Raw genomic sequence first — 14,113 nt, 5'->3', positions numbered from 1 at the left:
GGCTAAAAGTTTCACGACTGAGTGCTCGAATCTAAAATTTAAACCGGCGGTTGAGGTGAGCGGTTTAATTTTAAATGACGGATGAATTGCCTTTTAAACTCGGCAATAAACAACCTTTTTTGGATGTAAATTGTGTTAGAACGGGAGCCTGCGATGGTTAGACTTACTTTATTTTATGAAGGCTTTTTTTTAATCTTTTCAAGATAGCCCTTGATTACAATCTCACCTAAGTGATGATGCAATCTAAGATGGAAGCGGGCTAACTTGTTAGGAGGAGAATGAAAATCCATACCCCTTTCTGTTTCTACGCGACATCGTACCGGAACGCTAAATCGCTTGACGGTACGTCTTTGTCGGTAACTAGCTACGGCCAAAGCCTCCCACCAGCCAGACCTTTGTAAAGGTAAATGCGAAGAGTCCTTGGTAAACCTGGCTAATTTCTTTGATTTTTAGCTTTAGCTTTTTAGGTACTCAATTGTACCTAATTTCAGATTTGCCTGCCCAAATTATGTATTAACCAAGGCACGACATCTTGTTTCAATTTAAACGTTCAAATTTTAAAACCTTCCAAAAAAATATGTACTTAATACAAAAAATTCGCCTAATTTTTAAAAATCCATGGACATACAGACAAATGTACGGATACAACATAATATAGAACTAAGGAAATCTATAGCCAGGGGAATTGGAAGAAAGTCGCATAAATTAACTGATAAACATGTCAAATTGTTATCAGAGGCCATTCGGCTGGAAATGCTACGTGATTTAAGAGATGCCTCAAGAAAAACAAGCCTTTTTCTTTGAGGTGCATTAACTGACAATGTTATCGATAAAATGTCAGAATGCTAGCGTAGGAACGCTGTCAGTTCATTTTTTCTTTTTGTAAAGCGTCTTTTCTTCATCTCAATAAAAATTTAATAAAAAACTATTCATTCTGTCTGTTAAAATCGAATGAAATTTCATTTGGTTAGTTGTTTTATAATACCCAGACGGACAGGTTTTTATATGTATTCCACTTCAATGAACCTCAATAAAAGGTTATCCAAACTTAACTCTATTTATGTGACACGTATCATACCTACATAAGGCAAGAGTTAATATAGATTTCAACAAAGATTTTATACTATAGATATGACACAAACGCGTCATAACTGAGGCAGACAAAAGTGGCTGATTGTCTTAATTGAATTTAGTCAAATTGTAAACAACGAATATTATTTAAGCAAGCTACACCTAAATGTCGTCTACAATGTCAAGTTGTGTGTTCAGGAAGTGTAAAACTATATATACATAAATATATAATGAAAGTAAACACACAATTCTGCGCTAAGTGGAGTAGCTAAATTCGGATCACTTTTTGTGGTGAGTTTGTAGGCACATAACATATCTAATAGTTGAAAATCTTTGGATTTTAAACATTTGGAAAACAACTACCCTGTTTTAGGAATAGGTTTGAATGATTACAGCTTGGTTGACATGCTGACAGGCACATGGAAAAGACCTTTCTAGTTTTCGAAGCGTTAGCGATCGTAGAAAGAGAATCGACATGCCACTTGGCTAGGGGACAGTTTTCATCATGGAGTGCTCTTGCAAGTGTGTAATCATTCATCATTCTCTATAGCTCATCAATCAGGTCGACAAACAAATCATGTAAAATGTGTAGAAAGGGCGGGATCCATTTCAATTATTGCATTCAACAAAGTGTAACTTCAGAGATTTTCTTTACGATAGCACTAAAGATTGAAAACTGTACTGCTAATTAGACATACTTCAAACAGAAATATTTTTAATTGGAGATTTCCTATATTTATTTTATTACTTTTTCATATTTATCAGCCGATGGATTTACCACTGCTAAACATAGGCCTATTTTAGGGACTTTCATAGACAACATTTTAAGAAATTAAAACGTATCTTAAACGGTGACGGAAACCTGCACACCAGAGAATTTTCTTAATTCTCTGCGTAACCCCTCTCACTCTGAGAGGAGACTTGAGCTCAGCAGTGAGCCGAATATGGGTTGATGGTGATTGTTGAAGATTGTTTTAGTATAAGTTAGGTAATTAATATAATGTATTAATTAAGTTAGCATAAACAATTACACTTAGATAATAAGTATATTTGCGCGAGTAATGTAAAACAATCGTAATTAAAACCTTTCAAATCACGTCTTTAGTAATAAGTACCAAATAAACGTTTACATTATTAGAGTTTTACTTCCCTTAGCTATAAGCTCATACATATATTTGTTAGCTCTAAACGGCTCAACACCCATGTAAATAATAAGCTTAGATTATTGCTATCTCTATCTGATTTGCTTTCCTTTTCTATAACTATCTCTGTCTTACTCATAAGTCTATCCCTTTCACTTCGTTGTATAATGCTCTAATAAACGTAAGAGAATGCGAGCGCTTCGAAGCTTATAAAACACGGCCACACCGAGCCTTTGTACGCCACTTCTCTCTCGAAGCGACAAGCGAACGCATCTACTCGATTATCAAGAAATTACGTGCTTTATTTATACGCGTCTCCCTGTGGTTTGGACCTTCCAAAATCCTCCACAGTGCATGGTCCTTCGAGCCGGATTCACCGAGCCGGCAAACATCATTGAAGATCAAGCTCAGGCAAGAGAGCGTTTCCGCGGGCAAGAACTGAAGAGGAATCGACCTATCGCTGCAGAACAAGGTTCCGCGGGCTTGGAAGATCGTTCAGTTGGGCCACGGAACTGAAGTGACGTCATCGAAGTCTGTCTAGACCGAAGCAAAGGCATCGACCCTTCGCTGCGGGTGCATTGAGGCGAAGCTCGGTAGTAGCTGCTGAAGACCGCGAGGCTTGTGGGGAAGATCGTTTCATCGAGCTACAGACCAACTGAAGATCTACGACGCATCCACGAAAAGGAATCCACCTTCGCTGCGGGTGCATTGAGGCGAAGCTCAGTAGTAGCTGCCAAAGACCGCGAGGCTGTGGGGAAGATCGTTTCGTCGCGCTGTATAAGACCTTCAAAGGAGTCACACCTTCAACAAAACGAAGAGGAATCCACCTTCGCTGCGGGTGCATTGAGGCGAAGCTCCGAGTAGCTGCTGAAGACCGCGAGGCTGTTGAGAAGATCGCTTCGTCGCGTTGGAGAAGACTCTAAGCGGTTTACCGCGCCTCATCTGTTCACCACCTAACGGTGTCAAACGGTGAACAGTGAGTTAACGCCTAACGGCGGGAGCAGTATACCAGACGATACTGCCAGCTTGCCTTAACCGGCAGCTGTAACAGTCTGATTGCGCCAATACGGTTCACGTGAGATAGGGGTCCTCCTAGTAGGCACAGCCGAGGGTGTCGGGCGTTCCTCCCGATACCTGAGCACTCTAATCCTCACGTGTTACCCTCTGTCGGGCGATTCCCACCTCACCTCACCTATTATTCCATCCCTGGGAGAGTGTGTCTTTCGAGACCCTCAAACAGGACTGCTAGGGCGTTAGGGCTGGTAGGGCAGTTAGGATATTAGGGACGGTAGGTTTATTAGCGTATTTATTTATTTTATTTGTTTAAGGTATTTATGTATTTTATTTAAAATTTCTTAGGGGCCGTAGGTTTATTAGGGTATTAATTAATTTATTTTTATATATAATTATTTTATTTAGGGTTAATGCTAGGATTGATAGGCCAGTAGGGTGTTAGGGACATAGGGTCAGAAAGACTGAGAATCAAGATGAGTTTTACTCGAAGCAAGAAGACGAAGGAAGACACGAATGATGAGTCAGGAGACCTATCAATCAAAGAAAAGAAACAAGAAACAGGATCTTGTGCTTCGCAAACTAAATGCGCTGAATTACAAGCTCGCTGGGAACTGCAACAAAAAGTAAGAGAGCGAGTGATTGCTGACGAAGCAATAGCACGTACGAAGTTAGAGTTATCACAACTAGCCGGAAACTCTGACCACGAGCAAGAAGATGAAAAAGTCGATTTAATTAATAATTGTATGAATAAAGCACCAAGTACCGCAAATATAAACGATGCTAAAGTCACCCAAGGTATCAACGCTCTTTCAAAATTGTTATCGCAAGCAATGTTACATGCAGAAAACTTGGAAACCACTCCAAAGAAACCGCCAACATACATGAGCGACTTATGTTCATTCGATGGAGATCCGATAAACTGGATACCATTTATCAGCCATTACAGAGACACCGCAACATTCTTCAGCGATATAGAAAATGTTGCCCGGATACGAATTTCATTAAAAGGACTCGCAAAAGAAACCGTCAAATCTTTGTTATACACAAGCACTGCACCTGAAATTATATTAAAAGAATTAGAGAGAAGATTTGGCCGACCTACCTACATCATTAAAAGCGAAATAGCCGCCCTCGACCGATTGCCACGAATGTCGAAAGATATCAAAGGCATAGGCGCCTTTGCGAGCGCTGTATTCAATAGCGTAAATACAATAAAACAACTTCGTAGAACGGAATACCTATACTCCACCGACATAGCAGACAGGATAATCAACAAAATGAGCACAATAGTCAGATTTAGATGGCAAGAATACAAATACAATAGAATAGAGGAACCCACACTCAGTGTGCTCTCCGAATTTCTAAATATGATCTCTGACCAATTCGACGAGCCTAATCTACGTCTTAAAAGTAAACTCGAATCACAGCCAGCCAATGAGAAAAAAGTCAATACAACTTATCGCGAATTGAATCACGATAGCGACAATGACTCCAATTACGACCGAGAATTTGAAGAGGAAATGAGATTTGTTTTAGCCGCCTCTACCATTGAAGATAATGATATATGTTTCCTCTGTAATCAAACACACGACTTAAGTAAATGCCAGCAATTCACAGAAGAAAAAGTTGAAAAACGGTGGGAAATAGTAAAACAACATAAATTATGTTTCAAATGTCTAAAAACTAGCCATAAACACATAAAGTGCAAAAGAAAACTATGTGGCAAAGAAGGTTGCGTCAGAACACATCACAAGCTTTTACATGAAGATATATTTAAATCAGAACCAAACAAAGTAGTATCAGCTAATCACATCGGCTCCTCAGAAACCTATTTAAAGATAGTTCCAGTTGAACTATATGGACCACATGGCACAGAGACTGTAATGGCATTGTTGGATGAAGGATCATCTGCAACTTTATTAAAAGATGAAGTAGCTGAACGCATAGGGGCCAAAGGAGCTAAGAGAAACTTATTAATCGAAGGCATAAGCGGAAAACCAACAAAAGCCGAACTATCAATGCATATCAAAGTCAAAATTAAAGGGTTATTCTCAAGACAATTCCAAACTCTTCAAGCTCATACTATCGAACAACTCGACGTTGTATCACAATCAATTAAACAAGAAGACTTAGAAGATTGCCCTCACTTAGACGACATAGCTGAACAATTAATTTATGACGAGTTCGACGGAATTCCACCTTCACTTCTTATTGGGCAAGATAATTGGCATTTAATCGTCACAAGAGAATTGAAAGCCGGCAACTCAACAAAGCCAGTGGCATCGTTAACTCGCCTTGGCTGGATACTGCACGGACGTAAATCTGAAAAACCAAAGCCTGTCTTATTTACAAATCACATAAAGGAAATATCAGAAGATAAGATAAACAACATAACAACCACTCATAAAAGTCTAGAATCTATTAAAATAATACAAAAAATAACCGCTAACGATCCAAATCAAAAAGCGCTAAGCATCTTAAATAAAACATCTCACCACTTATCCGACGGAAGATTTAATTATGGTCTTTTACACAAAACAGATGGCGAAACAAAGCTCATAGACAATGTCTTGATCAACAAAGACAATGTCTTGCGGCATTCAAAAGAGCTAAAAATAGAACTCAACCATAAAAATATAGTAAATATTATATACACGGACTTGACAAGAAATTTATTAAAAAGTGAATACACGAAAACCATAAAACCTACAAGGCCAAGAATATGTTACCTACAACATCACGAAATTATACCTTTGTGGAAACAAAAACCGGATAATGATAGTGTCGCTATAATCTCTGATTCTGAATTACAAAAATTCACAACAACAAAGGAAGTCATAAAACTCCGCCTCGAAATAGATATAACACAAAAAAACGAAGGATTAAAATTAAAACAAAGGACCTCTGACATCCCCGACGTCATATATAACCTGGAAAGTGACCGCCGCCACAAAAATAAGATACGAGGAGAACAATATAAATTAGAGAAAGCTTTGAAACTAATTCACCAAACAAATTATTACTCTACACGATTCAATGTTAATCTTCAAAATACGCTACAAGAAATCTTCAAAGAAGCACGACTATTACGTAAAATACAACTCAAGCCTTTAAGCTCAGATGCTCAAATCTTGATACAAAGAAAAGCGCTCGCGCAACAATTATGGCAAGATAAAACAAAGCACAATGATAACATACCTGTAAGGTTAAAGAAACAATGGTTAACAAATACACATCACATTCAAGAACCCAACGTACCACGCTGCATTGATCTCCGCAACGCGGGGGAGTTAAACTCCTACGTCGATGTGAGCAAAATTAATTACACCGCTACCAATAATTGGAAAACAACTTATAACGGTCTTGTAAATATAAAACTAATCGTGGCAACAAGTCCATCGCGAAACTTCAACTATAACAATCGATGGTTTATTGGTTCAAACTCCATAAAATATGAACCTAACGATTGGCCAGTAGCTTCAGAACATACAAGCAAAGAAAGCACGCCAATTGCCCATTTAATTAGTTCTGCAACACCACAATACACAAGAAGATTTTCGTCTTGGGACTGGGTTGGGTCACAAAGCAGTTTGTGCTTCAGGTCATCAACTGAAAATCTAGACGAAATTGCTGAAGCAGAAAAAAAGGATATGAATCAAGCCCGTAAATCTAATAACAAAATGACTCACTCAAAAGGTCGACTACTCGTCGTCAAATACAAAAAATACGATCACTACAAGAAATATATGTGCCAGAAAGACTATGACGCACCTTTACGAAGCGCAGTCAAGATCATTTCGATGAAAGTTCGACGGCATATAACACACAAAATAGTTGGTATATCCCTTGGAAATTCACCAACAGAACGGCTTCAGACTAAACAACATCCTTTCATCAGCGCTGTTTTATACTACATTAAATCCTTATTACCTACAATCATGCTTAGAAAAACGATGGAATGCTATGTGAAACTAAGAAAAATGCACTCTAACTTTATAAGGTTAGATAAAGGATTACGACTTAGTTTACGAAACTTAGCCGAAAGACTAAATCGGCGAAACCTAGCAAGAATACGGAGAAGACGAAAGATTTGGACTATCGCCAGAAACTTAGAAGACATCCGCTTCCTGCCTGATGAAAACAACAATCTTCATTCCTGAATTGAGTGCTTCAGACTACAGCTTCGCACGAGGGGGAGACTGTTGAAGATTGTTTTAGTATAAGTTAGGTAATTAATATAATGTATTAATTAAGTTAGCATAAACAATTACACTTAGATAATAAGTATATTTGCGCGAGTAATGTAAAACAATCGTAATTAAAACCTTTCAAATCACGTCTTTAGTAATAAGTACCAAATAAACGTTTACATTATTAGAGTTTTACTTCCCTTAGCTATAAGCTCATACATATATTTGTTAGCTCTAAACGGCTCAACACCCATGTAAATAATAAGCTTAGATTATTGCTATCTCTATCTGATTTGCTTTCCTTTTCTATAACTATCTCTGTCTTACTCATAAGTCTATCCCTTTCACTTCGTTGTATAATGCTCTAATAAACGTAAGAGAATGCGAGCGCTTCGAAGCTTATAAAACACGGCCACACCGAGCCTTTGTACGCCACTTCTCTCTCGAAGCGACAAGCGAACGCATCTACTCGATTATCAAGAAATTACGTGTTTTATTTATACGCGTCTCCCTGTGGTTTGGACCTTCCAAAATCCTCCACAGTGATGATGATAGACAACATGAGCTTGTCAACAATTTGTTTGGACGTTCGCCATTGTAGTGACCCATAAATCCTCAATAGATCAATAGTAAAGTAGCTGCACTCATCACCGAGAGGTCGTGGTTCGATCCCCGCCCGTGGACTATTGTCGTACCCACCACTTCTGAAACAGTATTTCCAACTTGTTGTTGTTGTACTACCCTACTCAACTCCCACTCTACAGCTATCCTACCATACAGGGGATGATTATTGACTCAACCCTACACCTACCCTACCCCTATCAAACCCCTATCCTACCCATACCCCACCCCTACTTTACTCCTACCTTACTCCTACCCTACAACGCGACGGAAGCTTAAAAAATGGAGTAACTTCTCCCGTTTTCCCAACATTTCCCTTCACTGCTCTGCTCCGATTAATCGTAGCTTAATGAAAAGTAAACTATGACCTGCTCAGGAGTATGAAGAATAATTGTACCAAGTTTCGTTAAAAACCGTCGAGTAGTTTTTGTTTCTATAACGAACATACAGACAGACAAACATTTTACTGATTGCATTTTTGGTACCAGTATCGATCACTAATCACCCCCTGATAGTTATTTATTCTTTCTACAGATTTATTCTCTATATCTAAGTATATATCTAAGTATAGACTGAAGAAAGGAAAACGCACCACTTCATAGCACGACTCAGGAGTCGAACCTAGAACCTCATGCAACGTAATCAAAGACCTTAACTACTGAACACGAGGGCCAGTTATACAAATATTTACATGTAGCGAATTAAGACAAGAGCCGACAACTTGTATACAAGTGTTTGTTTAGGACAAAGGACGGATCCTCGGCCAAATTGCGCGCGCTAACGAGCACATGAGGGGGGGCCCCGCTACCTCACCGACAGAACATTGTGGTAAGGGTTCATGACCTCATGTGAGGTAAGTTTACATATCGATATATCTAGGTATATTACAAACTTGGTAATGTTTGTTTTTTTTTCATCTAGCAATTGGATTTTGAATCATTTAGCTTATTACAGAATATGCATTGTGATCCGCATGAAGGCAAGTTATATATTTTCTTTCTATTTCTTACTAGGCATCGCCCGCGACTTCGCATGGAAATCTAGAGCGCGCTCTCAAAAGAATCATTGTTTTCCCGTTTTTGCAATATTTTTCATTGATGGTTCTATTAATCTTATCGTGATGTTATTATAGCCTTCCTCAATAAACAGACTATTCAACCCCAAAAAAATTTCTATCCAATAGGCAGTTTCTGAGATTAGCGCGTTTAACTGATAAACCAAACGAAGTTTTCAGCGTTGTACTATACTTATAATAATATTTTTTTTTTATGAAAATGTATGTATAAAAATGTACTTTATTAAAATATCTGGAAAATTAGTTTAAAATAGTTTTAGCAGACTCAGAAGTAGATTACAAAAATAAGGAAACCAATGTTGAACAAAGGTTCACAACATTTGTCAAGAAAACTTAATTAACAAATTAAACTATAACCAAAATAAGACCCAAGAATGGCAGAGAATTCCTTTAGCAGTCCCAGAGGCTTGTGATTCCAGATGCACATTTTTAAGGGATCCCTTCCGACATGCCAACACTCACCATTCCCTGCCCTAGCTATTCTCCCCGCCTATCCTGTATGCAAATTGAGTAGGTAAATATATGAAAAAACTAGTGGACACCCACGACTTCGTCCGCGTGGAATTTAGTTTTTTAAAAATCCCCGAGAACGATGGATTTTTGAGATATAAAAAGTAGCCTATGTGTTAATTCAGACTATAATCTATCTATCTACTTCAATTTTCAGGTGTTTCGGTTCTGTAACCGAGATGTGAAAGAGTAACAATTATTGATACCGTCAAAATCATCAGGTTTTCGCAAATTTCGGGAATCCATGGATTTTTTCGGGATATAAAGTAGCCTATATGTTAATCCAGAGTAAAATCTATATCCATTACAAATTTCAGCATAATCGCTTCAGTAGTAGAGTAACAAAGAGTAACAAATATCAAGTAAGATACATTTCTTATTGATTAGGTAAACATGTGTATGTAAACGAACGTAACGTGCAAAAAATATTATCATGGAGAGGCACATAACTATTCTTTTGAAAATTTATGGAATGAGTTACGCGAGGGCTATAAAAATGTCCGCGCGTCATAAACATGTAAATGGTTCAACCCTAGCGTCAGGCGCACCCCCGCCGATGTGTCACTGTATATGAAAATGGACCCGAAAGCGGAGCGTTGTTTGAATTCATAACAAGGGTTGTCACTGCGGGTAAACTACAATATTGCTGAGAGAATCTCAAATGCTCTACTTAAGCGGCTGATGTCAAGAGCGAAAGTTCTGGGTGTGATAGTCATCTTCTAGACTATTTGTTGAGTTCCTAAGCTTTCCTCCAACAGGGTTTTTTCTTGGTAGGAAGGAAAGTTGTTTCAAAAACATAAAAGGCATAAGCGTCAATATATGGTTAAGGCGATGGTCTAAGACTAGATAATGAGAGGGCATGGATAAACCTAAACCCCATTCTTGATGAACTGTTATTGTTTCTCTTCCTAACAGCCTTTACTACTAACGAAAGGGAAAATGATAAAAAAATAATAACATTGTGCTAAAAAGAGAATATCGATAAAACGTAATTTAAGTGTGATACCCATGGTACCACCTGATTTGTGGTGCAGAAGGAAACTTATTGGTAAAAATATCTATACATATTATAATTATACAATTAACGTACATACATATTATGTTTATACAATTTACGCTCAACGTAGTTTTCCGGAATACAAGCTATTTTAAATACATTTTTGATTCTATTTTCATAAATCCTGAATTTCATCAATTGTTTAATAATAACTAATTTAGTATGAATTCGTCCCGTTTGGCGTCGAGACAGGGGCAGCAGCGCCCAGACTCTCCACAAGGAGATCAGCAAACGCCTCAGAGAGGCAACAGGCGACCCTCGGGCGGGCAGCTTTCTCGCGCAAAGAATTTCAATCGCAATTCAACGCGGGAATGCTGCCTGCGAAATGGGCACCCTAGCAAGGGCGGCAAATTTTGGTAAGTATTTTTAAATATTAGTTTTAATTAATTTTAATTTTATAGTTATATTAAATTTATGCTTATTTTAATAGTTCAATTGTACCTTTTGTGTTTCAATAAACCAAGTAATACCAACTAATTTAGACTTAACAAATGAATTGCCCAAACAACTATTTCAATTTGCTATTTCACAACATAATTATTATAGTATATTAAATTAATTATACCTTCAATACGGTCCAAGGACTTCAAATTAACGCGTCTATTCAATATCTGAACATTCCAATTATAATAATAATTTCATTCAAATTGTGAAAGCTTTTACCTGTTGCGGTGATCCATAAGTTTATTCAGTGGTGAGTCTGTGTGATCACGAAGTCCTGGGTTCGAGTCTCTGGTCGTGCTGTGAAAAACTAAGTCTTTATTTCTCCTAAGAAATTTTTCGTTTAATTCTCAGCCCAGAGTGAGGAAGTTGATTGTGTTACACCCCGTACCTTAGAGAACACGTAATAGTGATCGTAAAAGAGTTTAATATTATCTTCCTAAGTCCACCAACCCTCATTGCCGCAGCGTGTTGGGTCCAAGCTACATACTCGCTCTCTTATAATAAAGAGAGGCCTGGCCCACATGTGGACCATTAAAGTGGGCTGATAATATAATTTGTGTAACTAACATACTAGTAAAAGTTTGGTGACTTCTCTGATATTACAAATAATTAACCAGGTAGCGAATTGAACACCATTTCTTTTTATTATTTACAAGTTACCCCTTGACGACAATCTCACCTGATGGTAAGTGATGATAAATTTAAGATGGAAGCGTGTTAACTTGTAGGAGGAGTTAGATGAAAATCCACACCACTTTTGGTTTCTACACGACATCGTACCAGAACGGTAGGGTTACTAGTCTTGTAAATCCACTGCGCATACCACTACGCCACGTAGGCCGTCAAAACACGTGAGACTTAAAATCAAAGTATCAGAAAATAACAACTTGCCGAGTGCCTGCAGCTGCATGCGTGAATGAAAGGAAAGCCAGTCTGAGTTACGCCGTAACGCGTTACGTTACGAAGCGGTTTACTCCCATTAGAAGTTATCAGTTCAATAAAAGATTTTCTTAAAGTAGTTACTTATTATCTACTCAATTTCAAAGTTTCTTAACTTTAGAACTCACTTTTATCTTCTTATACCTTAGCGCAATAAAGTTGTTGTAAGTAGGTAAAGTCTTATTTAGCAGTCTAAATACAGACTGAGCTGGCAGTTGGTAAAACCTATAGTTTTAACTAAAAGTATCACGCAACGACGTGGATACAACAGTTTTTCAACGAGCTGGGATCGAACCTATTCAAAACTTGTCAGGTTGATATCAAAAGCAGATTTAAAGAGCAAAACACGATCACTGAATGGGAGCCTATGAGGTCTAACAATTCCCACTAAGAATGTTACCAATAAACCCTTGAATGGCAGAGAAATAACCTTGAGCGAAGTTTCGGACTTGTAACCGAAGTATGTAGGGTTAAAAACGTCTACTAAAACTAGTTAACCCGCCTATACCAAAATAATCCACGAAGGATTATCCAACAAAAGGTTTCTACGGATCGAACGTCACGATAAGAATGTGCTGAGGTAGGCTGCCAGAGTCTTATTACACTACTCCCCACCAAACTCATGGAACACTTCGTACTATCTTGTATCGGATGTCTCACTCGCGCCGACAAGCTCGTCTTTATATCCGTTGAGTCATTAAGGCTTTAGTTATATTAAGCATGTGTGTTTTTTTGGTGCAATAGGCCTAAGATGCGTGCTAAAGGCTACGTATTACTACGTATTTCGTTTCGACCAATTTAGTATATTTTCGATATTATTGGTCCACAATAACTATCTTTTTTCACGAGTCATGGCGTTTTCACATCTAAGGCCTACATTTACCGAAAGTTTAATGTCGGGTGACACTGTAACTTATGCTGTCAAAAAATGACGGTACGCCAAATATTTACGCAACGTGCCCCTGAGCAAAAAGTTCATTTTTCCGCATGTTTGCTCTACCCGCGGTTACTCGTGATATATAATTAAATACTTCCCTGTATTTACCTGCACAGCCTTCGATGTTGTTGTATTTTCCAACTTTCTATATTAGGAATATAACTAAATTATAATAAAGTATTTAGAAGTTATGTTTAGCTAGTTAATTATAATCAGCAAACCGTTTGATTGTATTATTTGTATTTAAACAAAAAGAGAGCGAAAGAATAAAAAAGGTCTGCTCTATCTGTTGTTGTTGGTATATTAATGAAAAGAAATATTACTTAATTTTCATCTATTTTATAAAATTTCGAATTAGTGGTAGATGTCCCGTAGATACAACCGTGTAGTACCCATTCCTGTGGAAAAATATAGCCTATACGGTATTGATGTAACTTTCTAATGGTGAAAGATTTTTTAAAATCGGTTGAGTACCTAAGTACTTGAGGACCTGCATACCAGAGAATTTTCTCAATTCTCTGCGTGTATGAAGTCTGCCAATCCGCATTGGGCCAGAGTGGTGGACTATTGGCCTAACCCCTCTCATTCTGAGAGGAGACTCGAGCTTAGCAGTGAGCCGAAATATGGGTTGATAATGAATTCCTACAGTAACGGAAACTATGCGGATGTAACCGCGAGGTTCTGATAGTGCTTATGGCTTTGAAATTAAGGAGTTATGTCTTGATTCAGGTCAAACTTTAACTGAGGCGGGCTACGATAAATTCTCTGTGGGCGAGCTCAACAACTCCACGAGAGAGTTCTGTGGCTCTATACACCGCAGCGGCCTCCTCAACGAATTGCATTGTGACGTCATCCACGCCTTCATTTGTGAGAAGCATCCCTCCAGCTTGCTGTGCTATGAAGAAATTAGTGAAAAGTGAACAAAATGTTATAGGGTCAGCGCAGACGAACGACAGTCGCGGTGGAAAGTAATGTCGCTATTTAATTATATTTGCAACAAAACTTATGATAACTAAAAAAATATACCTATTAAAATATATAAAAATAAAACACAGCTTATATAATTATATAGCATTATACAAAGAATCTGTCCACTATAATTTTAATTTTAAT

The 14,113-nt window shown here is 37.9% G+C and overlaps 1 protein-coding gene across 1 annotated transcript; it reads left to right on the top strand.

The window, feature by feature from the left end:
* Positions 1-2,109: 2,109 nt before the first annotated feature.
* LOC128198521 (uncharacterized) lies at positions 2,110-13,920 on the top strand. The gene is made up of 2 exons (XM_052884407.1): positions 2,110-6,890; positions 13,730-13,920. Exons 1-2 carry the CDS (start codon positions 3,701-3,703, stop codon positions 13,918-13,920), a joined length of 3,381 nt encoding a protein of 1,126 aa, XP_052740367.1. The 5' UTR covers positions 2,110-3,700.
* The last annotated feature ends 193 nt before the right edge of the window (positions 13,921-14,113 follow it).

The sequence above is a fragment of the Bicyclus anynana genome, chromosome 11 (genome assembly GCF_947172395.1).
Source record: "Bicyclus anynana chromosome 11, ilBicAnyn1.1, whole genome shotgun sequence".
Classification (NCBI taxonomy): domain Eukaryota; kingdom Metazoa; phylum Arthropoda; class Insecta; order Lepidoptera; family Nymphalidae; genus Bicyclus; species Bicyclus anynana.
Note: the sequence above shows the minus strand (reverse complement) of the source record. Positions and strands in the feature narration are given on the sequence as shown.